We start from the raw sequence: 26,712 nt of genomic DNA, 5'->3' as shown, positions 1-26,712 counted from the left end.
CCAAGACTGAATAGATACTTCATACTGAAGATTTAAAATATATATTTAGGCAGCCAAATATGAATGCACCTACTGAAATATGATTGCATTTCACTTTTTACCAATCAGTAAATTATCCAGTTTATTACAAAAGTGCAGCTAATGACACAAAAACACCATTGATACTTGGTAGCTGAGTTATCCTAGCAATTAATAACCTGAACTTTGACATTATTCTTTGCTTTTTGTAAAAATAAAAGTGAATGTTGCTTATATTTCTCCCTAGACTCCTTGGATCACACATTTATCATGGTAGGGAGGGCAGGCATACAGTTCTCTCTCTCGAGGTCCTTCAACGTTACTCAGAGGCAACTGCCAGGAGGTGCTTGTTAGCAGTCAATGGATAATTTCCTGCTGTTTTGCTTTCACTTATGAGGAATCACCTGGTCTTCATTCAGCAATTCCCCACAACAACATTGCTACAGTCAGGCACAAACAGTTGAGTAGGAAATCTGCATTGCAACATTCTTTAGCGCAAGTCAGTTCTCCAAAGGGCTGCACTACCACATACGATATGATGTTGTACATTGCTGTTTAAACTATACTACACTGACACAGCAACATATTTATAGAAATTGCATTAAAATTCCAATAATGGTATTGTGGTTGTTATTCTAGATTGGGTTTTAGGGAAACTGATTTATTTCACCACATTCGCTGTTAAAATAAGCAAAATATTTAAAGGAAAGATAATGTAAGTAATATGAGAACAACTTTCAACCCAGATCAAATTACCTGGAGGTGAACATGCTCACTTTCTACTGAGTGGTTGTTCTCCACTTGTATTTGATGCAGTTTCTGCAGATCTTCCTCCCTCTTCTGGACTTGCCGGGTTATTGTAGAGGCCAATTCACTGAGCCTTTAACATAAAGACACAGAGGCACTGAGTTTCCTCCAAGTGTGCAATTGCACCTAAAATGCACCTGACACCTGTCTGGCCGAGGTGAAATTGCGCTGAAGTTTCCGTGCAAACTAATTAACATAAGTTCAAGCATAAAATCTCTCATGAATCAGCACAATCAACAAGCGTAATTGGGAAGAATCAATTTGTGACTGGAACAAAGCCAATTAATTAACATGAGGCCAAGGTGCTAGGGTGCAATAGTATAACAGGTAATGGGAAAAACTCCCCTTCAGAGCAAGACTAGAAACTACAAGGTATGTAGCATTTATCTCTGTCCTGCAAACTTTTACAGTAATTAATTTAAATTGCTCTGTACAGCGTCTGAAGGATTTCTTAAACTTATCCCTCCCAATAGAGGAATAGCCAGAAAATGAACCATCTTTCAAGTTTTTTTTTTAAAAGATGTATGATTTCTGCTGCAGCAGGGCAGATCTGTTGCGCAATGGAATGAAACCCCCTCAAACAAGCATAATAGGCGGAAACTCGTGGTCCTGGGGCCGTGGCCAGTTTTGTTGGAGGGACTGGTTCGGGTGAAGGGGTCAATGGACAGACTTAAAAGATTGTGGATTCTTGGGCATAATGCAGCTATGGGTGTAACTCATTTACGTCTAAAATTCTGCAATCTTTTACGCTCTTTGATTTAAGCCATTATCCAAATAGACATCAGGCGGAAAGTCAGGCCAGAATGTTTTTAATATATCCTTTTATTCCTTAGGCTTCTCAGCAATATAGCAACTGTGATTATCAGGGCAGGCGACCTGCTCCCAGCATTCTGTCAATGCTCCTGCTTTGACTTGGCAAGAGGTGCAGAATAGTAATTTGGGTATGACTGCCTTTCACATACTCATTTTCCTTTTCTGAGGGAATGCTTAAGCTCCAATTGTTGTCTCTCAAAGCAACAGAACTTGAGTCCAAAATTGCCCACCGCCCAAAACGAGGCGTTCCTCCCGTTTTCAATGTGTTCTAGCCACCCCAATGCATGGAGCAGCCTAATCGTCGAAATTCAGCACTTCGGGGAATATTTTGGAACGGGGTGGGAGTGACTCACCATGGGAGCGGAAGTGGGGGCGAGGCAGAGTGGCCGACACTAGCGGGGCAGAAGTGGGGGCGGGGTGGAGTGACCGACGCTGCAAGGCATCAGTGCCACGCTGATGACGTCATCGCGCTGGCGCGTCACAACACCTCTCTCCTTTAGTTAAAGGGGAGGGCCGCTGCGAACTCTGCAACCACTTTAGTGGCAAACACTGGACCACCAGGGACGGTTTCGATCGGGCCCGCAGCCTGGCACCCAAGACCTGGCAGCTGGCCGACAAAAAAATAAGATGGCGGTGCCTGCAGCGACACCTCCCCTTTAAGGGTGGCCACGCCACCAAGCCAGAGAGTGTACTGATAGCAAGAGCTGTCGGGGGCCCCAACCGGTGGCGGGACCGCTCCCGTGGGGCAATTCCGGGAAAGGGGCAATTTTGCGAAGGGGTCCCAGCCAGTCGGTAAGGGGTCGGCGCATGCATGCCACAGCGGGAAAACAGGTGGAGCGGTCCACTACACCGCTCCAAACCTGTGGAAGGGCAATTTTCAAAATGGCGGCCCCTCCGTGGAAACTCGGCGGCCATTCCACACCACCCCATGGCCGCCGCTTTCAGACAGCCAGAGGCCTTGGAGAAAGGGGCAATTTCAGCCCCCTAAGATCATGAATTTAGCAGAGTAAGATCAAACCTATACATCAGCAGTTTTTGCTCATGCTGTGGCAGTGTTGCCCAAAGACCTGTACTACGCTATCAATGTTTAAGTGAAGGTGTGAATTCCTATATTTTCATTATTTTACCATGCCACCTGTTTGTGTTTGCTGATCAGATATGAAAAATATCTTATGAAATATTACTGTTGTTTTTTTTTTAAAAAGGAAATGTATTGCAGACTGATGCATCTGTACCAAATCCCTGTAATGAATAATTGGTGTCTTGACTTCTGTATGATTGTCTTGGTTCTTTTACCTTTTCTGTACATTTCCATCCAGTGATAAAACATATTAAATTAATACATAACAATACTTTATTTTGCCGTCCTCAAAACATCGTGAAATATCAGTGAAAAAACTGGCAAACAAAAAGGTGAAACCAATTGACTTTACTTCGCAAAGTACTTTGACCACAAGCTGTGACCTAATGACACTATAGATTGGCACCTCTTTAAACACCGACTCTCGGGAGACGATCTGTAGCAAGCTTTATTCAAAATATCTGCTTCCATCTCTGAGCACTTGGGTTCAGATATTAATGTAAAGGCAAGTTCTGAGTGTGGGGAGGGGGTGGGGAGTGGCGGGGGGTGGGAAAAGAGTGTGGGGAGATTGCATGTGCAAAAGCCAGAAGTCAGTGGGTCGGATTCTCAGATTTCAACTTTATTGAATGGTTATATTTTTCCTTCCAGGTTTTGCATCTCCAAGCTACGTACCAGGCACGATGTGCACCCACCTGACACAATCTGAAGTCCACTATTTAAAGGTGGCAATATAGAAATGGAATTTGGAGTAGCCAGAAGGTGTTTAGGATGGATCCACAAACAGTAAGGGCACCACCCAGATACAATGATGCTGCCCTTGAATTATTGCTGGGTGCAGTCAGGAGCAGGCTGGACACACGTTTCCTCATCAATGGGAGAACGAAACCTGCTGCTGTCACAAGGCGGCCTGGTTCAAGATGGCTAAGGAGGTGAGCAGTAGGAGCATTGCGCCCTGGTCTTGGATGCAGTGTAGGAGGTGTTTATTAACCTAACTAGGTCAGGAAAAGTGAGTACATTTGCTGATGTACCTACATCCTGTGGTGCAGCCTCCTTACCCCCACCCCTCACTGTGTCTTGCCAAGCATACTCTATCACATATGTACTCACACTCACTTAAGTTTCAGCACCACCCATGTTTCACTTTCTAAGCACTTCCTCACCTCCCCGTATATCCATTCACCCCAATCCTTAAGCAATATAATGCATCTGTCTGATAGTTACCCTCACCAAATGCACTACATCCATCGAGCAAGTATGTGACCTGCATTCATTCATGGTCTGTTCTTTTGCCCATTGTAGGAGAAGAGAGCACAAAAAGCAAGGGAGAGAGAGAGTACTGGAGGTGGCTCAGCACAAATTGTGCAGCTAACAGATGCAGAGGAAGATGCCATGGAGATAATGTGCTGTGGCACATCTGTATCCCTCTCAATGAAGGTGGAGAGACTGGGAACTCACAGATGGCTGGTAACAGAATTAAAAGTATCTCTGACACACATATGTTGACTCATTGCGTCAATGACTAAACTATGGGAAGACTGAGTATGGTGATTGTCAAGATTGATATTTTGCTACGACTAATTCATATAATTTTCTTGTGCCTTCCAGGGCCTTCATGTGTAGAGCAAGAGTTACTGGAGATGCACGAGAATGATTCCTCAGAGGACAACATTCCTTTTGAGGGTGCACCATCACAAGATGTACAAGCTATGCACCTGCACAAATATTCCCACTTCGGTAAGCCAAGTTAGAGAGTTAGTTGAGTTTTTCACCTGATGATTCACAATTCACAAGTGAGCATGAGCAGACACTGGTGGCAGGGATAGTTGTGGAGAGTTAGCATGGAGGCAATCCTCTCCAAGCTCTGCTCAGCTGGACAGATACTGAACCCCAGGCCGAGGGGCTATCATTGAAAAGGAGAATGATAGAGGTACATCAGCAAATTTGTGAGGTCATCATCATAGGCAGTCCCTCGAAAGCGAGGAAGATTTGCTTTCACTCTAAAAGTGAGTTCTCGGGTGACTGAACAGTCCAATAGTCTCTGTCACAGGTAGGACAGACAGTGGTTGAAGGAAAGGGTGGGTGGGGAGATTGGTTTGCCGCACCCTCCTTCCGCTGCCTGCGCTTGGTTTCTGCATGCTCTCGGCAACAAGACTTGAGATGCTCAACACCCTCCCAGATGCTCTTCCTCCACTTAGGGCGTTTCCTCTGCAAACCTGGGGCTCGCTTGTCATGTAGGAGTTCCGAGTAGAGCACTTGCTTTGGGAGTCTCGTGTCGGGCATGTGGACGATTTGGCCCGCCCAACAGAGCTGGTTGAGTGTGATCAGTGCTTCGATGCTGGGGATGTTGGCCTGGTGCGTATATCCTCCTAGTGGATTTGCCGGATCGTGCGGAGGCAACGCTGGTGGTACTTCTCCAGCGATTGGAGGTGTCTACTGTATATGGTCCACATCTCTCAGCCATATAAGAGGGCGGGCATCACTACTGCCCTGTAGATCATAAGCTTGGTGCCAGATTTGAGCCCTGGTCTTCAAATACTCTCTTCCTCAGGCGACCGAAGGCTGCGCTGGCACACTGGAAGCGGTGTTTGACCTCGTCATCGATGTCTGCCCTTGCTGATAGTAAATTGTGAGGTATTGACAGATGTGCCACGCACAGTCTCCACAATAGCAGAGAGCATGAAGGAATCCAACTCGAACAGTAGTGAATTGGTGGCACAGGTAATTGCGAGATTATCTGCCATGGAGAGTGTGCCCGCCTCCCTGGGGCTTCACATCAGCCATCAAATGAGTCCATGCAGTCCATGACCACATGCCAACATGTCTGCTGCGTTAAACAAGATGGCACATACCTTATCCGTGGCCTTACAATGTGTTACTGATCTTCACCAAGCTGGTCTGCAGTAGAGTAGTAAGAGTGATGTCGCGCTGGCCCAGGAAAGGAATGATGGCGAAAGGGGACAAGGAAGTGGGAACTTCACTTAACTGCACCTATTTCTCTCACCTGTTGCAACATCCCCCTCCGCAGCCAGTACCCAACATGCTATCTACAACACATCTGATGTTCACAACGCTCTCGCTGTAACACTCCTGCCATGGATGTTGATTGACTTCTGTATTCAATTTAGTGTCAAAGGAATCCATGGTGCCTCCCATCCTACTGGTATATGTTTGAAAGGTGCCAAACTTCTCAAAAACCTCTGTGCTGACTCTCTGCTAAACGTTTACCAGAGGGAACTGACAATGTAGCTGTAAGCAGTGAGCCTTTATTCAGATTGGGGAATCTGAGTTTTAAGACCTCAATCTCGCCTCCTTTTCACTGGTGAGTTTTCAGAGCCCCAGGAAACCTGGGCTGGAGGTGTTAAATTCAATTGAGAATCCCCTCATTTTTGTGTGATTATGCTGTTAACGATGCATTAAATACCCACCTTGAAGATGTCCTGCTCTTCTCTCCAACAGAATTTCAGTTTTGTCTCTTTTATCTGGTTCTTCTTCATTGCTTTGTTTCCTTTATGTATCAGTATCTACAAAAACTCGCTTTCACAGCCACACCTCTTCCCTCAGCAGCTCTGACTTATTCCACATGAATTCCACCCTGTATGTTTCGGATCTATCCACGATTACAGATATCTCCACGATATTCAGTGTTCCTCAAACCACTGCTCTTGCCGTTTCCTGGGATCGCCATGTGCCACCACATGCACGCTCTTGACCGCTCTCTTCAGCAGCACCAACTCGCTCTATCTCAGAGCTGTCCTCATCTACAGTTCCATTTCATCCTGTGCCTCATACGCCACTTTAACAAAAAAAAAAATTTTTCTTCCTTTCAGCAGCCAAGGACCGCAACCATCAACAACTCTTAGATATCAATGCACCTCTGCCTCCTTCTTCCCCTTCACTTACCTCTGGAACCATCCCTCCTTCCAAACTCATCCTTTGCCATGTTTTCATTATCCCCTCAGACCTTCTTTGAGTTCTTTTGAGGATATAACGAGCAGGGTGGATAAGGGGGAACCAGTGGATGTGGTGTATTTGGATTTCCAGAAGGCATTCGATAAGGTGCCACATAAAAGGTTACTGCACAAGATAAAAGTTCATGTGGTTGGGGGTAATATATTAGCATGGATAGAGGATTGGCTAACTAACAGAAAACAGAGAGTCGGGATAAACGGGTCATATTCCGGTTGGCAAACAATAACTAGTGGGATGCCACAGGGATCGGTGCTGGGGCCTCAACTATTTACAATCTATATTAATGACTTGGATGAAGGGACCGAGTGTAATGTAGCCAAGTTTGCTGATGATGCAAAGATGGGTGGGAAAGTGGTGAGGAGGATACAAACAAATCTGCAAAGGATATTGACAGGCTAAGTGAGTGGGCAAAAATTTGGCAGATGGAGTATAATGTGGGAAAATGTGAGGTAGTCCACTTTGGCAGAAAAAAATAGAAAAGCAAATTATAATTTAAATAGAGAAAAATTGCAAAGTGCTGCAGTACAGAGGGACCTGGGGGTCCTTGTGCATGAAACGCAAAAAGTTAGTATGCAGGTACAGCAAGTAATCCGGAAAACAAAAGGAATGTTGGCCTTTATTACAAGGGTGATAGAGAGATAAGGGGGATAGAGAGATAAGGGGGATAGAGAGATAAGGGGGATAGGGAATAGGATAGAGAAGTCCTGCTGCAACAGATTATTGATGAGGCCATACCTAGAATACTGTGTACAGTTTTGGTCTCTGTATTTAAGAAAGGATATACTTGCATTGGAGACTGTTCAGAGAAGGTTCACTAGGTTGATTCCGGAGATGAGAGGGTTGACTTACGAAGGTAGGTTGAGTAGATTGGGCCTCTACTCATTGGAGTTCAGAAGAATGAGAGGTGATCTTATCAAAACATAAAAGATAATGAAGGGGCTCGACAAGGTGGATGTAGAGAGGATATTTCCACTCATAGAGGTAACTAAAACCAGGGAACATAGTCTAAGAATAAGGGGCCGCCCATTTAAAACTGAGATGAGGAGGAATTTCATCTCTCAGAGGGTTGTAAATCTATGGAATTCTCTGACCCAGAGAGCAGTGGAGGCTGGGTCATTGAATATATTTAAGGTGGAGATAGTCAGATTTTTGAGTGATAAGGGAATAAAGAGTTATGGGGAGTGGGCAGGGAAGTGGAGCTGAGTCCATGATCAGATCAGCCATGATCTTATTAAACGGCAGAGCAGGCTCGAGGGATCAGGTGGCCTACTCCTGCTCCTATTTCTTATGTTCCCCTCTCTGACCCCGAATAATCAGTCCTCAGTAAAGGCCACAGCTTTGTCACTTTATGCCCCCACCTCAATGAATTTCGAGCGTGGCATGATGTTGACTACACTCCAGAAGTACTTCATTGGCTGTAAAGTGCTTTGAGACGTCCGGTGGTCATGAAAGGCGCTATAGAAATGCAAGTCTTTCTTCTTTCGCTTCCCCTGCCCACTTTTTTGGCAAGGAGTCTTCCCCGACAATCACATTTTCAGAATTTTCATTCTGCCTGGACCCCTCCCTCTGGCCTCTTACCTCTCTAAATCTTTTCATTGTCAGCAATCTCAATTTCTCTACTTCCCTCACTCACTCTAATCTATTTCCCTCTGAACTTGCAGCATTCCGTTCGCTCAGGTCCAACCCTGACATTGTCATTAAACCTGCTGACAAAGGTTGCGCTCTTGTTGTTTGACAAACAGATCTCTACCTTGCAGAGGCTGGATGCCAACTCTCTGACACCTCCGCCTAACTTCTCCTGCACTATGACCCGCACCACCAAATATCAAGCCATCGTTTCCAAGACCGTCACTGACCTCACCTCCTCTGGAGATCTTCCCCCTCAAGGCCTCCAACCTCAGTCTCCCAACCCTGCTTCGACCTCCTTCCCAAGATCCACAAACAGGACTGCACTGGTAGATCTATTGTTTCAGCTTATTCTTGCCCCATGGAGCTTATTTCTTCCTCTCTTGCTTCAATATGTTATCACTTTGTTCAGTCTCTTTGTAACTACATCCACAACTCTTCTGGTGCCCTCTGCCACTTTAACAGTTTCCAGTTTTCTGGCCCCAACCGTTTCCTTTTCACCATGACATCCAGTGTTACTACATCTCTATCGCCTACCAGAACAGCCTGCGGGTCCTCTGTTTCTTCCTTGAATGGAGGCTCAACCAATCCCCATCTACCTCCGTCTGGCTGACCTTGTTCTTACATTGAACAACTTAGCCTTTAATTCCACTCACTTCCTCCAAATAAAAGATGTTGCTCCAGGAACCCATATGGGTCCCAGCTATGCCTGGCTTTTCGTGGGATACTTGAAGCATTCTTTAATCCATTTTTCCTCCCTCACCTCTTTTTCCGGTACATTAAAGACTATATCGGTGCTGCTTCGTGCTCTCGTCCCGAACTGGAAAATGTCATCTACTTTGTTTCCAATTTCCACCCTTTCCTCACCTCACATGATCCATCTCCGACTCTTCCCTTCTCTTCCTCGATTTCTCTATCTCCATTTCTGGGGATAGGCTGTCATTCAATATCTACTATAACTCCACTAACTCCCACAGCTACCTTGATTACACTTCTTCCCATTCCACTTCCTGTAAGGATTCTATTCCATTCTTCCACTTTCGCCGTTGCATCTGTTCAGATGATGTCACCTTCCATATTAGTGCATCCGTTAAGTCTTCCTTTTTCCACAACGGAGGATTCCCCTATAACGTGGCTGACAGGACCCTTGACCAGGTCTGTCCCATTTCACGCACTTCTGCTCTCACTCCTTTCCCCTCCCTCTCAGAAACATGATAGGGTTCGCCTTGTCCTCACGGTTCCGCTTGACCTCTTCAATGGATTGATCATTCTCCACCATTTCCACCACCACCAAATGCATCTTCCCCTCCTCTCCTCTTTCAGCAATCTGAAGGAACTGTTCCCTCTGTAACACCCTGGTCCACTCTTCAATTACACCCAACACCCGCTCCCCTTCCTACGGCACCTTCCCGTGAAAACGCAGGAGATGCACAACTGCCCTTTCACCTCTTTCCTTCCCACCGTCCAGGGCCCAATTTACTTGTACTCCTTTCAATTTAGTATATTGTATTCACTGCTCACAATGCGGTCTCATCTACATTGAGACCACCAAATGTAGACTGGGTGATCGCTTTGTAAACTCCACATTTGCAAACTGTGTTTATTATCTAAGATTACTCCACCTGGTGTATCAAATATAGCAAACTGCTACTATCCTGTATTACATTTTTATTCTTGCAGTTACATTTTTATTCTTAGTATTGGCCAATTTATTGAGTTCCAACAATTAAAAAGTAATCTATTATTAAATACTGATTTGAATTAAATTTAGATATCAGTCCTAACTTTTTATCATGATCTACTCAAAATGCCTTTGTGATATCTCTTGCTAACATTTTGGATTTTTCAATCCCTTGGTGGTTCTGATGTACTTTTACCAATGCATTATTGCTCAGACTGTCAGGCATAAAGAATTTGTGATTCACATATTTTACATCGATCCGTATTCTCCGATGCCTACTGGTGCATACATGCCCGTAAAGGCCCCGCAAGTTCCGGGTTTTCATGCGCAAAGCGCATGTACGTAAACCCCAAACTTGCGATCTGTCAGGAATCTTCCGCCTGCACCCCTCAGATACGTGGGCCTGTGCACACATCAATGCATAGAGGCCCAGGAGCGCGAGTCTCTGTGGATCCCGAGGCAGAAGGTAGGCACAGATCTTATTTACGGATGGAAGGCATTTCCCGCAGGAAGGCTCCAACCGTAAATTCAGGCCCACAGAATTTACAGCACGTGTTTGAAGATAAGCTCCTCTTCTTTTGCAAATTCATTCTCAGCATTCCCAACACTGTTGTACTCAAGGATCAACTTCAGATTCCGTGTCTGAAAGTGCTTTCAGGGTCAAGAAATAAAATTTTTGTAACAACTGGTCTTTCCCGTTTTCAGTTATCATCTCATCTCTTGTCTTGCTTGCAACATAGGGAGGCAGGATATCATACTAGGGCTTAAGTACTGCGCGCGCTAGCCATGCTTCGGTTCATGGGGATGCCTCCGTCAGCTATGCTTCGGTTGATGCAATGTGCTATCATTCATCATGATCCTTCAAATCAGGCTGCTGCCTGCGCTGTGTGAGCCTATTTACGCCACCCATCTTGCCCCCTCGTCTGCTGCTAACCATTTGTCTGTTATGTTATATTTTGCAGAAATTGAGGCCAATCCTGACGGTGCAGAAGAAGATTCAGATGCGGACGAGCCTGAAGAGAAGAACATCTTCCAATCCCACCTTCCAGACCAAGAGCATGGGGGTGAGGGGGAGGGCGAGGGGGAGGTGATGAATGAAGCCCCCACTATGATACTCACTCTGGAGGAGGTGTAGGTACTGCCCGTTGAGGTACCAGCCCCTTTCCTGAGTGGTACGTTGTTGGGACATGCCGTGGTTTCCCACAGTCCGAGGCTGGGGATTCCAGTGGGGTGCAGTGAGGCACACCCAGGGCCCCAGTGGGATGCAGCGAACCACATCCAGGGTAAGGAGGGGAAGGACTCTCCTGAGGTGCAGGATCTAACAGATGTGGTTCAGATGATGGCAATGAATGCGGAGAGCACTGACCTTACGCAATCACTCCTGGACACCATCAGTGGGGTGGTTGATGAGGTATAAGAACTGTCGGGAGAAGTCACAACACTCACACGAGAAATGGCAACACTGTCCGGGAACATGAGGGAGGGAATGTCTCAGACAGCTGATACAGTGTCGGTGCACGTGAGGGAGGGAATGTCGCAGGTAGTTGAGACACTATCAGGGCACGTGAGGGAGGGAATGTCGGAGTTTGCTGCTGCAATAAGGGAACACGCCCAGACCCCGCGGCATTGACAGAATCAACTGCCACTCCCATTCCAATCCCTAGACCAGCCTCTGAAGAAGCCCAAGCCGGATCTTCCACATTACCACCTGCCCACGCTCCCCCATCAACAAGTGCGTATTACCCGAGATGTTCGAAAGAATAAGCTTGGTACCATCCCGAGAAACGCCGCGTCACCGCCTGCGGGCAGGGGTGGAGTCAACAAGACCAAGCGCAGCGAGCAGTCTTAGAATAAGGTGGAGGAGAGATGGGTGCAGCCTTTCTTTGCTGCTGTTGTTGTAATTATTATTGTTGTTGTTACTGTTGTAACTGTTCTCAAATTAAAAGTTTTTTGTAAGTTATGTAAATTCACAAGTTTAAAAGTTTGTAAGTGATCGTAAAGTTTGCTACAAGAATATTTTTATTAAAGTGAAGTACAAACAAGTGTTTGTTAAACTTTTGAATAAAATATATTTTAAATTATAACTGAATCATTTCCATTAACACAACACATTACGGAACAGGTCTAAACAGTAAACATGATCCATTTTGAACAATTGCCGCTGAGCCTCCAGGCAGCAAAGCGTTCACGGATGAGCTGCTGGCGCAAGGTTTGAGCATTCGTTAAAGGGACATGAAGGCCCACCCTCCTCCGCCGTCCTGCTCCGGGTTCAGGTAGTTGATTGGCTTCCCTTGTCCTCCTCCTCGTCATCTCTGTCATGTATGTAACCTTTATGTAACAACACTGCAATACTGTATATACATAAGAAATGCACACCTTGACCACAGGGGGTGAACTTGTGGGAGACACTCCTCACCTGGTCACCAGGTATATAAAGGGAGGTCCCACATAGGGTCATCACTTCTGGGTCCTGTGAATAAAGGTTCAGGTCATGGAGTAACCTTGTCCATAGAATGTGCCTCGTGTGGATTTGTGGTATTGTGTAAAGTCTTTACAATCTCCATCTTCCTCCTCATCATCAGCCACTCTCACCTCAGGTGGGTCTTCTACTACCAGCTGCTGCTGCCTCATGATGGCTAAGTTATGCAGCATGCAGCACTCAACAGTGCACTGACCCACAATCTCAGGGGAATATTGCAAGTAGCCTCTGGAATGGTCCAGGCATCAGAAACGCTGTTTCAAGATGCCAATGGTCCTCTCTATTATGTTGTGCATTGCAATGTGCGACATTCCGTCCGGGTTATGCCTAGGGGCATCATGAGCCAGGTGATGAGGCCATACCCTTTGTCCCCCAGTAGCCAGCTCTGCCCTTCTGGCTGCTGCTTAAACATGGCAGATATAGTGCTCTTACGTAGGATGAAGGCATCATGGGTGCTCCCAGGGTATCTTGTATCAGCTGACATGATGCGATGCATGTCGTCACACACGAGTTGCACATTAATGGAGTGGAAGCCTTTTCTGTTCCTGTACATCTCAAAATCCTCCAAAAGGTGCTCACAAGGTAATGTGGGTACAACCAATGCAGCCCTGTACCTTTGGGAAGCCAGCAATCCTGGAGAAGCCCACAGCTTTGTCATGCATTGCCTGGGCGATCATGGGGAACTTTATGTAGTCATTCCTCCGGGCATATAGTGCAGCAGTTCACCTGCCGAATGCAGATATGTGTTGCATGTTGAGAGATGGCGCCCAGTTGTGGCCTGGAACGATCCAGCTGCATGGAATGAAAGTGCAGCTGTAACCTTCACTTCAACTGACAAAGCAGTCCTCCTGACGCTTCTAGGTTGCAGGTCTGCTTTTACTAACTCAGATCTCAGTTACAACTTCTTTGCAGAAACGCAGTCTTCTCACACAGCCTGCATCATTCAGGTGCAGGTATGAACGTCTGTCTCGATATACCCGACGTGGGTAAGGCTTCCTGCCCATCATCCTACGTGCTCGGAGGTTCCTCGTGCGATGACGTTGAATCAATTGTCTCCTCCGCAGCACCATCATGCAGAAGGTTTGCACAAAGTATGGCATGGTCAGTATTGCCCCCATGATTAAATTGTACCTTTGCAAGAAGCTCAAAACAGCAGGCAGGACAAGCTTCTTTGTTGTCTCTCTCTCCCCAAGGTCAACGTCCTAGTGTGGACCACACCCAGGTCTGAGCATGCGCAATAGGCTTGCTTAGATTGGGAAATGATCCCCCCCCTCCCCCGTCAAGGCTTCATTTGATGCTGCTTGCTGCATAGTGTAAGGGTTCTCATCCCTTCATTTCGGCTTCCACACACACACACCCTCTCCCCGGGCTTATTTTGAAGCTGAGTCCCGTGTCCGGGCGAGGGACAGATTCTGCCGGCCGATGGTCCGACCCTCGAGCCCGGTTTGGAGACTTTCAGTGGTGGCATGGCACTTTTTAAAAAATCTAAAATTGAAGAATTGCATGAAACTTCCATTTTCTGCATTTTCAGTTGGAAAAATTTAAGCTTGATGATACATAGTTAATGTGTTCTTAACTGCCTCCAAAACTTCGCCGAAAAACAATGGCATCTTTCTGTGCTGATTTTTTAATGTGCGCTGGTTTTTCTTAAGTGCCCAGAAGGTTTTTTGGGAGTGGTCAGATATGCCATCCTAGGAAAAATGTAAGTTGGCTAAACTTGCATAAATGTGAAAAACTGGTGCAGACATCAGGTTACATGGGGCCCATGACGCAAAAAAAACTAACCTAAAAAAAAAATATCGAAAATAAGTTATGCTGGTGCACAATCTTTGGGGAAACTTGGATTTTTAAAATTTAGGCCCAAAAAAGCAGTGCCCCCCCCAAAAAATGCCGCAAATTACTGGGTAAAATTGAGCCCATAGTTATTTGATCAACATTGTCACCTGTGCCTTCGATGGCAGGTAAACTCCGTTCCCTAACCACTGATTCCATTCCTCTCCCCAACTTCTGTCTGAGACTGAAATACACTGTTCGCAACCTTGGTGTCATATTTAACCCTGAAATTAGCTTTCGACCACATATCCGCAGCATAACTAAGACCGCCAATTTCCAACTCCGTAACATTACAAGTCTCCACTCTTGCCTCAACTCATCCGCTGTTGAAGCCCTCATCCATGCCTTTGTTACCTCTAGACTGACTCTTCCAACAGCATTCTTGGCTGGCCTCCCACATTCTACCCTGTGTAAGCTAGAGGTGATGTAAATAGTTTAACTTAGTGAATCAGCTACACACAGCCCTGTCCTACCTTCTTGTATTCCACTGCCAAGCTGGACTTATGCAACTTAAGCAACACTCTGCAGTCTTTTTGAAGTTTTCCTTTAATTTTCAATTTTTCTCTTTTTCAAGGTGAAATGTCTTGGTGCTAAGGAATAGAATTCTTCCCATTTCAGGCACCTCATCATCATCATAGGGAGTCCTTCGGAATCGAGGAAGACTTGCTTCCACTCCTGAAGTGAGTTCTTTGGTGGCTGAACAGTCCAATATGAGAGCCAGAGACTCTGTCACAGGTGGGACGGATAGTCGATGAGGGAAGGGGTGAGTGGGACTAATTTGTCGCACGCTCTTTCCGCTGCCTGCGCTTGATTTCTGCACGCTCTCGGTGAATGCACTTCCTCTTGGCGGTCTTGGGCCAGGGACTCCCAGGTGTCAGTGGGGATGTCGCACTTTATCAGGGAGGCTTTGAGGGTGTCCTTGTAGTGTTTCCGCTGCCCACCTTTGGCTCGCTTGCCGTGAAGGAACTCTGAGTAGAGCACTTGCTTTGGGTGTCTTGTGTCTGGCATGCGAACTGCTGCATCTGCAGACTATGGATTACTCTCTCTGTAGTCACTGTGTGGTTGCATAAGATGGAGACTTGTTTACCTGATGTACTACCAATAAGATTTACACTGTATATATACATTTTGGCACCACTAGAGGGTGCAACTGGTGGAGACCGGGGGTTTCCTGCCCTGTTGGCAGGGCCCAGTATAAAAGGCTGCGCATCATGCTTGTGCCTCACTCTGGAGTTTGGAATAAAGGACCAAGGTCACTACAGTTTGAGTACAACACATTACATGGCTACCTTTGGCACACTAAAAGACTTCGCAGAGGGTGATGATTGGGATGCCTTCACGGAAAGGCTCGAGCAATATTTCGTAGCAAACGACCTGGCAGGGGAGACGGACACATTGGCGGAGAAACGCAAGGCTATACTGCTGACCAGTTGTGGGCCCGAGGTCTACCGCCTCGTCAGGGACTTGCTGGCACCCACGAAGGCCAAGGATAAGACATTCGATGAGCTAACTGAACTAATTCGCGACCAACTAAAACCAAAAAAGAGCATCCTCACGGCCGGATACAGATTCTACACTCACCGCAGACCTGAGGGCCAGGAGATTGCAAAATATGCTGCCGACTTCAGGAGATTTGTGGCACCGTGTGATTTTGGCACGCAGGGAATCGGCCACGAGGGCCTCCTTAACAAGCTATTATTTGCCGACACCAGAGTCAACCTGCAGAAGGCCATCAGCATCAGTCAGGCGTTCATGACCTCAACCTGCAGCACCAAGCAAATCATTCATTCTGTGGACTCAAACCCGGCAAGTACTGTTCACAGAATGGTGCCTGTCACAGGCAAGACTGCAGAACGTGGCTCTGCCCAGGGCAGAGAGTACAGACTTCAGGGTTCCAGAACTCAGACTCTGCCGAGGGGTGCTAATCGAGTAACACCATGCTGGCGTTGCGGAGGAAACTATAGGACTCACCAGTGTCAATTTGCTGAGTACGTATGCAAAACCTATAATACGAAGGGCCACCTCCAGCGTATGTGTAAAAGAAATACGACTCACTGTCTAGCAGAGGAGTCGGTAGATGACTTTGAATCCATCAGGGAGTATGATGATTTGGCCAGAGAGGCAGCTCAGCCACAAGCAGCAGCATATGGAGTGTATACCAGCACCACCGATTGTCCTCCAGTGAAGATGGATGACAAGATAAATGGCATTCCAGTCTTCATGGAAGTGGACACGGGAGCGAGCCAGCCAGTGATGAGCCAGGATGCCTTCGAGTGGCTATGGAACGAAAAACGACCCAAGCTGGTTCCAGTGTAGGAAAAGTTGTGCACCTATACCAAGGAGCTGATCCCAGTCCTTGGTAGTGCGGATGTAAGTGTAATCCATTATGGCGTGGTGCACAAGTTACCTCTGGATTGTTGCAGGTGATGGTCCAATGCTACTCGGAAGGTGGTGGATGGGGAAGATCCAGTGGAAATGGGAAGCAATCGATGTCCCCCGTGCTCAGAGGCAGAGCAAAACCTCACCTTCACTTGGGCCAGGCACCAGAGAACAGACCAGCGCAGCACCTGAGGCACAGACCGTCTATCACGACCGTGTGGCAATGATCCAACTGGAACGACCTAAAAGTGCCTTCCCGGCTCCAGTGGCAGAACTCCCGGGGAGGAAGATCGAATTCACAGGCATTCTACCAGCTTTTGTGGCAGAATCGCGGGACAGAAGGATCAAGGCAGTCGACCTCGAGGACAAAGGCAAGATTGCATCCCTGCTGCAGCGAGGGGCAGCGTAGCTGAAAAAAAAGATGGCTGCGGCAACATCACGAGGTGCAATGCTGAGGGACCAACACGTGGTGTCTAACAAAGGATTTGACTGGGGTAAAGCCAGCAGGGTTCTTTTAAAGGAGACCTGCAACCACCTGAACTTAAAGGGAAATTGTATGCAAGGCAATCAATGTAACAAACCGATTAAGATTGTGAACAAAATGTTGGTGCGAATTGTCGGTACTATTCCTAATGTAAAGAACAAAATGTTGTTGCAAGATGTCGGGAATAGAGTATCCCCAAAAGTAGCAAGCGAGCGACCTCAGGAGGGTGAAGGCACTGATTCTGATACCCTGCCTTAGGTCCATCCCATGCTGCAGGCACCCGATGACACTATTCGCCTAGGACCCGGAAACGAAAACGGCGCCAATACGTACAGTCGGCCGCCGTTGCCCACTACCTGGGTTGAGACGGCGCAGCCCCCAGACCCAGTCGCTACCTCGGCCATGTCCGGAAGCGAAAGGTCAGAACCAATGAGTTCCCCAAATGGGACCTGGAACAGCCAGGTTCCCAACACCGTTAGAGAGCAGGCAGAAGATTCTGCAGTCCTCAAAGGAGGACAGGGAGGCCACACACATCTGTGGCTCTGCCCACCACTAGGCAATGGCAAAGATCCTGCGTCCTGGCTAGGTGAGCAAACCAAGCCCACCCCGCTAGCAGGGAGCGCAGCGCCGTCACCAGGTGACCAGGATCCCATCCAGTTGTTCTGGAACGAGCGTCCTCGCATAACTGAACTGCTACCTCAGTACTGACCATGACTGAACCATGAATGCAATCTATCCAATCCTGGCGCACAACCGTAAAACGTAACGAATGTAAGTCACTGAACCAAGGTGTCACGATACAAACTGTAAAAAAAAAAATGTTCTTCCTTTCTTTGTACTTGCACTGTGTCTGATCCTGTATGTTAATGAAACGGGCCAGCTGCATAATTTCGCTGTGGGGGGAGGGGGGGTTGGGGGGAGGGGGAAATGGATGCATGGAGCCATGGACACACACATGGATCACACCCAGAACCCATTGGAACCTCCACTGCATCATCGAACCATCCAATCTGGTAACCACCACCCAATTTTGGGGCAAAACGACTTGGGGTTAACAGGGAGAGAGCCAAGCCAAAGCAAAGACAAGGTGCAAGGGCTATTGGCACTTAAGTCTGGGGAGAGCTAAGCCAGAGCACATTGTGCAAAGGTAATTGGCACAAAGGACTTGGGGGAGAGTGATGTTGTATATGGATGTACTCTCTCTCTAGTCAGTGTGTGTGCATAAGATGGATACTTGGTTACCTGATGTACTATCAATAAGGTTTACACTGTGTATATACATGCTGGCACCACTAGAGTGTGCAACTGGTGGAGACCGGGGGTTTCCTGCCCTGGTGGCAGGGCGCACTATAAAAGGCCGCACACCATGCTTGTGCCTCACTCTGGAGCTTGGAATAAAGGACCAAGGTCACTACAGTTTGAGTACAACACATTGCCTCGTGGAGTCATTCGTGAGTACATCACAGACATAATACAAACTATGTGGCCTGCCCAACGGAGCTGATCGAGTGTGGTCAGTGCTTCAATGCTGGAGATGTTAGAGCCAACATCAAACACTTCCAGGTAAGGTATAATAAAACAAGATGCAGAGTAAAACTTCCTCGATCCTGCCCTATCTCAGAAGATCACCCCTACTCTACTAGAATTACATTTTCTTTCCATTTTCTGCACTAGCTATCTCTAAGAGATTCCCAATTTACCTAATTGGATTGAGACTGTCCAAACTTATTTCAGGTAGCTTCTTTGCAGTCAGCAACAGAAGCGATGAAGCAGCATTTTCACAATTGTCTCAAGAGGTTTATGATCACACATCACAACATTCCTTGCATATATTTATCGTTGGGACTTTTTGCATTCAAATATTACAGCTGTAAAGTCTTTAACTGCTGTGGGATATCTGCAGTGAGTTACTATAAATTCTCAAAAGGCATACATAGAAACATATAAAATAGGTGCAGGAGCAGGCTAGTCGGCCCTTCGAGCCTGCACCACCATTCAATATGATCATGGCTGATCATGCAACTTCAATATCCCACTTCTGCCTTCTCTCCATACGCTCTGATCCCTTTACCCATAAGGGCCACATCTAACTCCCTTTTGAATATATCCAACGAACTGGACTCAACAACTTTCTGTGGTAGAGAATTCCACAGGTTCACAATTCTCTGGGTGAAAAGGTTTCTCCTTATCGCGGTCCTATATGGCTTACCCCTTATCCTTAGACTGTGACCCATGGTTCTGGACTTCCCCAACATCAGGAACATTCTTCCTGCATCTAACCTGTCCAATCCCGTCAGAATTTTATATGCTTCTATGAGATCCCCTGTCATTCTTCTAAATTCCAGTGAATATAAGCCTAGTCGATCCAGTCTGTCTTCCTCTATGGTTGTTCTTCCTGCAGTAATATGGAATCCATTTCTGAACTGAAAGCATCAGCACTAATCTTCACTGTCTTTATCGTCTCCTAGCACTTCCATCACAAATTGTTCTGAACTCTTCAATCATGCTCCATGTCTTTTTCAAGTAGTATTCTAACATCACAAATTAGACAGGAATTTGCTTAAATAGTTCACCGTGCCAACATACTGTTGTCGGTCTTTTTAGTTGCTTGGTTTTTTCATGCATTTACTTACTGCCACCTTTTTTCATCTGTCTCAAGTCCTCAGGATATTATCTACAATAACTTTCACTCATTCAATGGCATCTAGCATCCATAACATAATACCTTAAAAAGAATTCTGGACTGAGGTGATCCTAAAGGGTATTCTGGTATACTAGCAACGCACTTGGCTTTGTCTTTAGAGTGTTCCACTGCCAGGCCAGCATTTCAAAAGCCGTTCTTATTAGAGACTGCTTGATATCGGAGTCGGAGAGGCAGTCGAGGAGGCGGGAGTCCGGGCAACGTGTGAGGCCTACAAAAGGCCCAGTCGGTGAGTCGAGGATACGGGAGTCCGGGGCAGCGTCTGAGGCCTATAAAAGGCCCAGTCGGTGAGTCGGAGAGGCAGTCGAGGAGGCGGGAGTCCAGGGCAGCGTCCGAGGCCTATAAAAGGCCCAGTCAGTGAGTTGGAGAGGCAGTCGAGGAGGCGGGAGTCCGTGCAATGTCTGAGGCCTGTAAAAGGCCCAGTCGGTGAGTCGGAGAGGCAGTCGAGGAGGCTGGAGTCCGGGGCAGCATCCGAGGCCTGTAAAAGGCCCAGTCGGTGAGTCGGAGAGGCAGTTGAGGAGGCGGGAGTCCGGGCAGCGTCTGAGGCCTGTAAAAGGCCCAGTCGGTGAGTCGGAGAGGCAGTCGAGGAGGCTGGAGTCCGGGGCAGCATCCAAGGCCTATAAAAGGCCCAGTCGGTGAGTCAGAGAGGCCCAGCCGGTGAGTCGGAGAGGCCCAGCCGGTGAGTCGGAGAGGCCCAGCCGGTGAGTCGGAGAGGCCCAGCTGGTGAGTCGGAGAGGCAGTCGAGGAGGCGGAAGTCCGGGCAGCGTCTGAGGCCTGTAAAAGGCCCAGTCGGTGAGTCGGAGAGGCAGTCGAGGAGGCTGGAGTCCGGGGCAGCATCCAAGGCCTATAAAAGGCCCAGTCGGTGAGTCGGAGAGGCCCAACCGGTGAGTCAGAGAGGCCCAGCCGGTGAGTCGGAGAGGCCCAGCCGGTGAGTCGGAGAGGCCCAGCCGGTGAGTCGGAGAGGCAGTCGAGGAGGCGGAAGTCCGGGCAGCGTCTGAGGCCTATAAAGGGCCCAGTTGGTGAGTCGGAGAGGCCCAGCCTGTGCAGCTGCAGCGGGGAGGCAAAAAAGAAGTAGAAAGAAATTGAAAGGTGATGTCACAGCCAAGGGGGTAAGTGATTGGCTGGTGATTCGTAAGTAGTTTTTCTTTTTCTTTTCTCTATCAGTAAGTAACTTTTAGCATTGTTGTTGCCAAATTAAGTAATATAAGGGTTAAGTCATGGCAGGACAGCTCGGACACGTGTTATGCTCCTCCTGTACTATGTGGGAAGTCAGGGACGTTTTCGGTGTCCCTGATGACTACGTGTGCGGGAAGTGTATCCATCTCCAGCTCCTGACGGACCGCATTGCGGCACTGGAGCTGAGGGTGGATGAACTCTGCAGCATCTACGATGCTGAGAATGACGTGACTAGCACGTTTAGCAAGTTGGTCTTACTGCAGGAAAAGGGTGTACAGCTAGATAGTAAATGGGTGACCAGCAGGAAGAGCAGTGCAAGGAAGGTAGTGCAGGGGTCCCCTGTGGTCATCCCCCTGCAAAATAGATACACTGCTTTGGGTACTGTTGAGGGGGATGACTCATCAGGGGAGGGCAGCAGCAGCCAAGTTCATGGCACCATGGCTGGCTCTGCTGCACAGGAGGGCACGAAAAAGAGTGGGAGAGCTATAGTGATAGGGGATTCGATTGTAAGGGGAATAGATAGGTGTTTCTGCGGCCGCAACCTAGACTCCAGGATGGTATGTTGCCTCCCTGGTACAAGGGTCAAGAATGTCTCGGAGCGGGTGTAGGACATTCTGAAAAGGGAGGGTGAACAGCCAGTTGTCGTGGTGCATATAGGTAAAAAACGGGATGAGGTCCTACGAGACGAATTTAGGGAGCTAGGAGCTAAATTAAAAAGTAGGACCTCAAAAGTAGCAATCTCAGGATTGCTACCAGTGCCACGTGCTAGTCAGAGAAGGAATCGCAGGATAGCTCAGATGAATACGTGGCTTGAGGAGTGGTGCAGAAGGGAGGGATTCAAATTCCTGGGACATTGGAACCGGTTCTGCGGGAGGTGGGACCAGTACAAACCGGATGGTCTGCACCTGGGCAGGACCGGAACCAATGTCCTAGGGGGAGTGTTTGCTAGTGCTGTTGGGGAGGAGTTAAAATAACATGGCAGGGGGATGGGAACCTATGCAGGGAGACAGAGGAAAGTAGAATGGAAGCAGAAGCAAAAGATAGAAATAAGAATAGTAAAAGTGGAGGGCAGAGAAACCCAAGGTAAAACCAAAAAGGGCCACTTTACAGAAAAATTCTAAAGGGGCAAAGTGTGTTAAAGACGAGCCTGAAGGCTCTGTGCCTCAATGCGAGGAGTATTCGGAATAAGGTGGACGAATTAACTGCGCAGATAGCAGTTAACGGATATGATGTAATTGGCATCACGGAGACACATGCCTCCAGGGTGACCGAGGCTGGGAACTCAACATCCAGGGTATTCAACATTTAGGAAGGATAGGCAGAGAGGAAAAGGAGGCGGGGTGGCATTGCTGGTTAAAGAGGAAATTAATGCAATAGTAAGGAGGGACATTAGCCTGGATGATGTGGAATCGGTATGGATGGAGCTACGGAATTCCAAAGGGCAGAAGACGCTAGTGGGAGTTGTGTCCAGACCACCAAACAGTAGTAGTGAGGTTGGGGACAGCATCAAACAAGAAATAAGGGATGTGTGCAATAAAGGTACAGCAGTTATCATGGGCGACTTTAATCTAGATATTGATTGGGCTTACCAAACTGGTAGCAATGCGGTGGAGGAGGATTTCCTGGAGTGTATTTGGGATGGTTTTCTAGACCAATATGTCGAGGAACCAACTAGAGGACAGGCCATCCTAGACTGGGTGATGTGTAATGAGAAGGGACTAATTAGCAATCTTTTAGTGCGAAGCCCCTTGGGGAAGAGTGACCATAATATGGTAGAATTCTTTATTAAGGTGACACAGTTAATTTGGAAACTAGGGTCCTGAACTTAAGGAAAGGTAACTTTGATAGTATGAGGCGTGAATTGGTTAGAATAGACTGACAAAGATACTTAAAGTGTTGACGGTGGATAAGCAATGGCAAACATTTAATATCACATGGATGAACGTCAGCAATTGTACATCCCTGTCTGGAGTAAAAATAAAACAGGGAAGATGGCTCAACCATGGCTAACAATGGAAATTAAGGATAGTGTTAAAGCCAAGGAAGAGGCATATAAATTGGCTTGAAAAAGCAACAAACCTGAGGACTGGGAGAAATTTAGAATTCATCAGAAGAGGACAAAGGGTTTAATTAAGAGGGGAAAATAGAGTAGGAGAGGAAGCTTGCAAGGAACATAAAAACTGACTGCAAAACTGACTGAAGAGAAAAAGATTAGTGAAGACAAACGTAGGTCCCTTGCAGTCAGATTCAGGTGAATTTATAATGGGGAACAAAGAAATGGCAGACCAACTGAACCAATACTTCGGTTCTGTCTTCACGAAGGAAGACAAAAATAACCTTCCGAATGTACTAGGGGACAGTGGGTCTAGTGAGAAGGAGGAACTGAAGGATATCCTTATTAGGTGGGAAATTGTGTTGGGGAAATTGATGGGATTGAAGGCCGATAAATCCCCGGGGCCTGATAGTCTGTATCCCAGAGTACTTAAGGAAGTGGCCCTAGAAATAGTGATCATTTTCCAACAGTCTATCGACTCTGGATCAGTCCCTATGGACTGGAGGGTAGCTAATGTAACACCACTTTTTTAAAAAAGGAAGGAAAGAGAAAACGGGTAATTATAGACCGGTTAGCCTGACATCAGTAGTGGGGAAAATGTTGGAATCAATCATTAAGGATGAAATAGCAGCGCATTTGGAAAGCAGTGACAGGATCGGACCAAGTCAGCATGGATTTATGAAAGAGAAATCATGCTTGACGAATCTTCTGGAATTTTTTGAGGATGTAACTAGCAGAGTGGACAAGGGAGAACCAGTGGATGGTGGTGTATTTGGACTTTCAAACGGCTTTTGACAAGGTCCCGCACAAGAGATTGGTGTGCAAAATCAAAGCGCATGGTATTGGGGGTAATGTACTGATGTGGATAGAGAACTGGTTGGCAGACATGAAGCAGAGAGTCGGGATAAACGGGTCCTTTTCAGAATGGCAGGCAGTGACTAGTGGAGTGCCGCAAGGTTCAGTGCTGGGACCCCAGCTCTTTACAATATATATTAACGATTTAGATGAAGGAATTGAGTGTAATATCTCCAAGTTTGCAGATGACACTAAACTGGGTGGTGGTGTGAGCTGTGAGGAGGATGCTAAGAGGCTGCAGGGTGACTTGGACAGGTTAGGTGAGTGGGCAAATGCATGGTAGGTGCAGTATAATGTGGATAAATGTGAGGTTATCCATTTTGGGGCCAAAACACGAAGGCAGAATATTATCTGAATGACGGCAGATTAGGAAAAGGGGAGGTGCAACAAGACCTGGGTGTCATTTTCATCAGTCACTGAAAGTGGGCATGCAGATACAGCAGGCGATGAAGAAGGCAAATGGCACGTTGGCCTTCATAGCTAGGGGATTTGAGTATAGGAGCAGCGAGGTCTTGCTGCAGTTGTACAGGGCCTTAGTGAGGCCTCACCTAGAATATTGTGTTCAGTTTTGGTCTCCTAATCTGAGGAAGGATGTTCTTGCTTTTGAAGGAGTGCAGCGAAGGTTCACCAGACTGATTCCAGGGATGGCTGGACTGTCATATGAGGAGAGACTGGATCAACTGGGCCTCTATTCACTGGAGTTTAGAAGGATGAGAGGGGATCTCATAGCAACGTATAAGATTCTGACAGGACTGGACAAGTTAGATGCAGGAAGAATATTCCCGATGTTGGGGAAGTCCAGAACCAGGAGACATAGTCTTAGGAAAAGGGGTAGGCCATTTAGGACTGAGATAAGGGGAAACTTCTTCACACAGAGAGTTGTTAACCTGTGGAATTCCCTGCCGCAGAGAGTTGTTGATGCCTGTTCATTGGATATATTCAAGAGGGAGTTAGATATGGCCCGTACGGCTAAGGGGATCAAGGGGTATGGAGAGAAAGCAGGAAAAGGGTACTGAGGGAATGATCAGCCATGATCTTATTGAATGGCGGTGCAGGCTCGAGGGGCCGAATGGCCTACTCCTGCACCTATTTTCTATGTTTCTATGCCAAAAGGACTATTAAATGTGCACAACTTTGACGAGTGTTCAATCAATTGTACTTGTCAATATCCATAATTTGTGTCATGTTTACTGAACATCTTTGTGTTTGATCACCGTGACGTTACTTCATCTATGGCTTACACTGGATAATGTTCTCTTTCTATGGCCTTATTTCAGTTCTTAGCATTGAGGTAATTTTTCACTCATTAACAACTTGGCTTGACGAATGTCATTGTACCACTGACCCGCTGGCTTGGTTCTTTGATTTCTTTATTATACTAAGTTTCTCCATTATATCTAGCTAATCAAAAACTTTTATCAGAAAGGATAATAGGCACTTTTCTTGGTGGATATATAACTGGTTGAGCATTTATCTTTAGTCGTATGCTCTGTTTGAAGATTTTAAATGCCAACATACTTCTTGATCACTTTTAAACATTTATTATTAATGACTATATTAATTTATTTGATCAATCCCAATAGTTAGCATACTCAAAAGACCAATGACTGACTTTACCCATTGCTCCAGAATTTGAAATTCAAAACTTTGGTATTTCCCATTATATACACATCACATGTTAAATTTTTCTGTGACCAAATTTGCATTAGACTTGCTCAATTTTATACTTGGCTTCCTGTAAACTGACTGTGGCATGACAGATTGAGCTCCCATCTTTAGTTTATAACAAACAGTTTTGTCATTCATCTTGAGGTTGACCGCTATTAGCTGTCTGAGGTGCAACCATTAAAAATTCATTTTCACTCTCAGACTTCTTTTAATTCTTCGCTTCATTGATGAGGGTGTTTTTGCTTTCACTTTGCCACTTTACAATTTTTTTTTTTTAAACTGCATCTATGTTTAACCGCAGAATGGTTGTTTTTTTTCTCATGCAATTTACCTAAGTAATTATAAAATATAGGAGCATGAGAAGGCCAAATGGTCCCTTTAGCCTGCCTGAGCATGAATTAGAATTCATGATCTGTTGACCAGCTTGATCTGAGTTTTTTTAAAATTTAAGTCACATCTCTGATTCACTCGTTTCTTATAGCACTGCTGGTCTTTTAATGGTGGGCTAGCTGTATTTTGCTAGCTTTAGCTGCTCTTCAGATCTAGACTTTTTTTTTGAGTAACATGGATCTGATTTGATCATTTCTTATATGGACGACTTTCGAGGTCTTTAATGAAATTATCCATGCGAGGCCCGTACTCACTAGACGTGTCTTTTTTTCACAAATCAGTTATATGTTGATCAATGTTTTCTCCTCGAGTTTGAAACACAAACACACATCTTTGATTTGTAATATTCTTCTAAGATGTGCATATTCCTCAAACTTGTCCATTAATATCTCCGGTTCCATTGATCCTCTGCCTCACCATACATAAATTATAAACCTCCATCACTTTCTAATCTATTGTATGCAGTAGAGTACTGGACAGCACGTTATCTGTTCGGTCTCCTAAACATGTTGCTGCTGCATGTAAATCAATGCATTTTTCCCCTGCTTCCAAAACATTTCCTTATAATCTCAAATGATGGAATTTGAAACCTTCCGTGCAAAGGTTGGTTACCTCTTTAAATAACCAGACTCAGCATGTCTCAAGCCTTGTTCAAAATGTTTGCTTGATTTTCTGAGCATATGGTGGTGTTCTATGAAT

At 46.4% G+C, this 26,712-nt stretch overlaps 1 protein-coding gene across 1 annotated transcript in view; it reads right to left on the bottom strand.

Annotated features, from left to right (window-relative positions):
• Positions 1 to 26,712, bottom strand: part of LOC139225857 (coiled-coil domain-containing protein 154-like) — a 194,915-nt gene that overhangs the window by 90,536 nt on the left and 77,667 nt on the right. The window contains exon 6 of the mRNA XM_070856711.1: positions 775 to 898. Within this exon, the coding sequence (XP_070712812.1) occupies positions 775 to 898 (124 nt within the window). The remainder of the gene's footprint in view (positions 1 to 774; positions 899 to 26,712) is intronic.

Source organism: Pristiophorus japonicus, chromosome 15 (assembly GCF_044704955.1).
Source record: "Pristiophorus japonicus isolate sPriJap1 chromosome 15, sPriJap1.hap1, whole genome shotgun sequence".
Lineage (NCBI taxonomy): Eukaryota > Metazoa > Chordata > Chondrichthyes > Pristiophoridae > Pristiophorus > Pristiophorus japonicus.
Note: the sequence above shows the minus strand (reverse complement) of the source record. Positions and strands in the feature narration are given on the sequence as shown.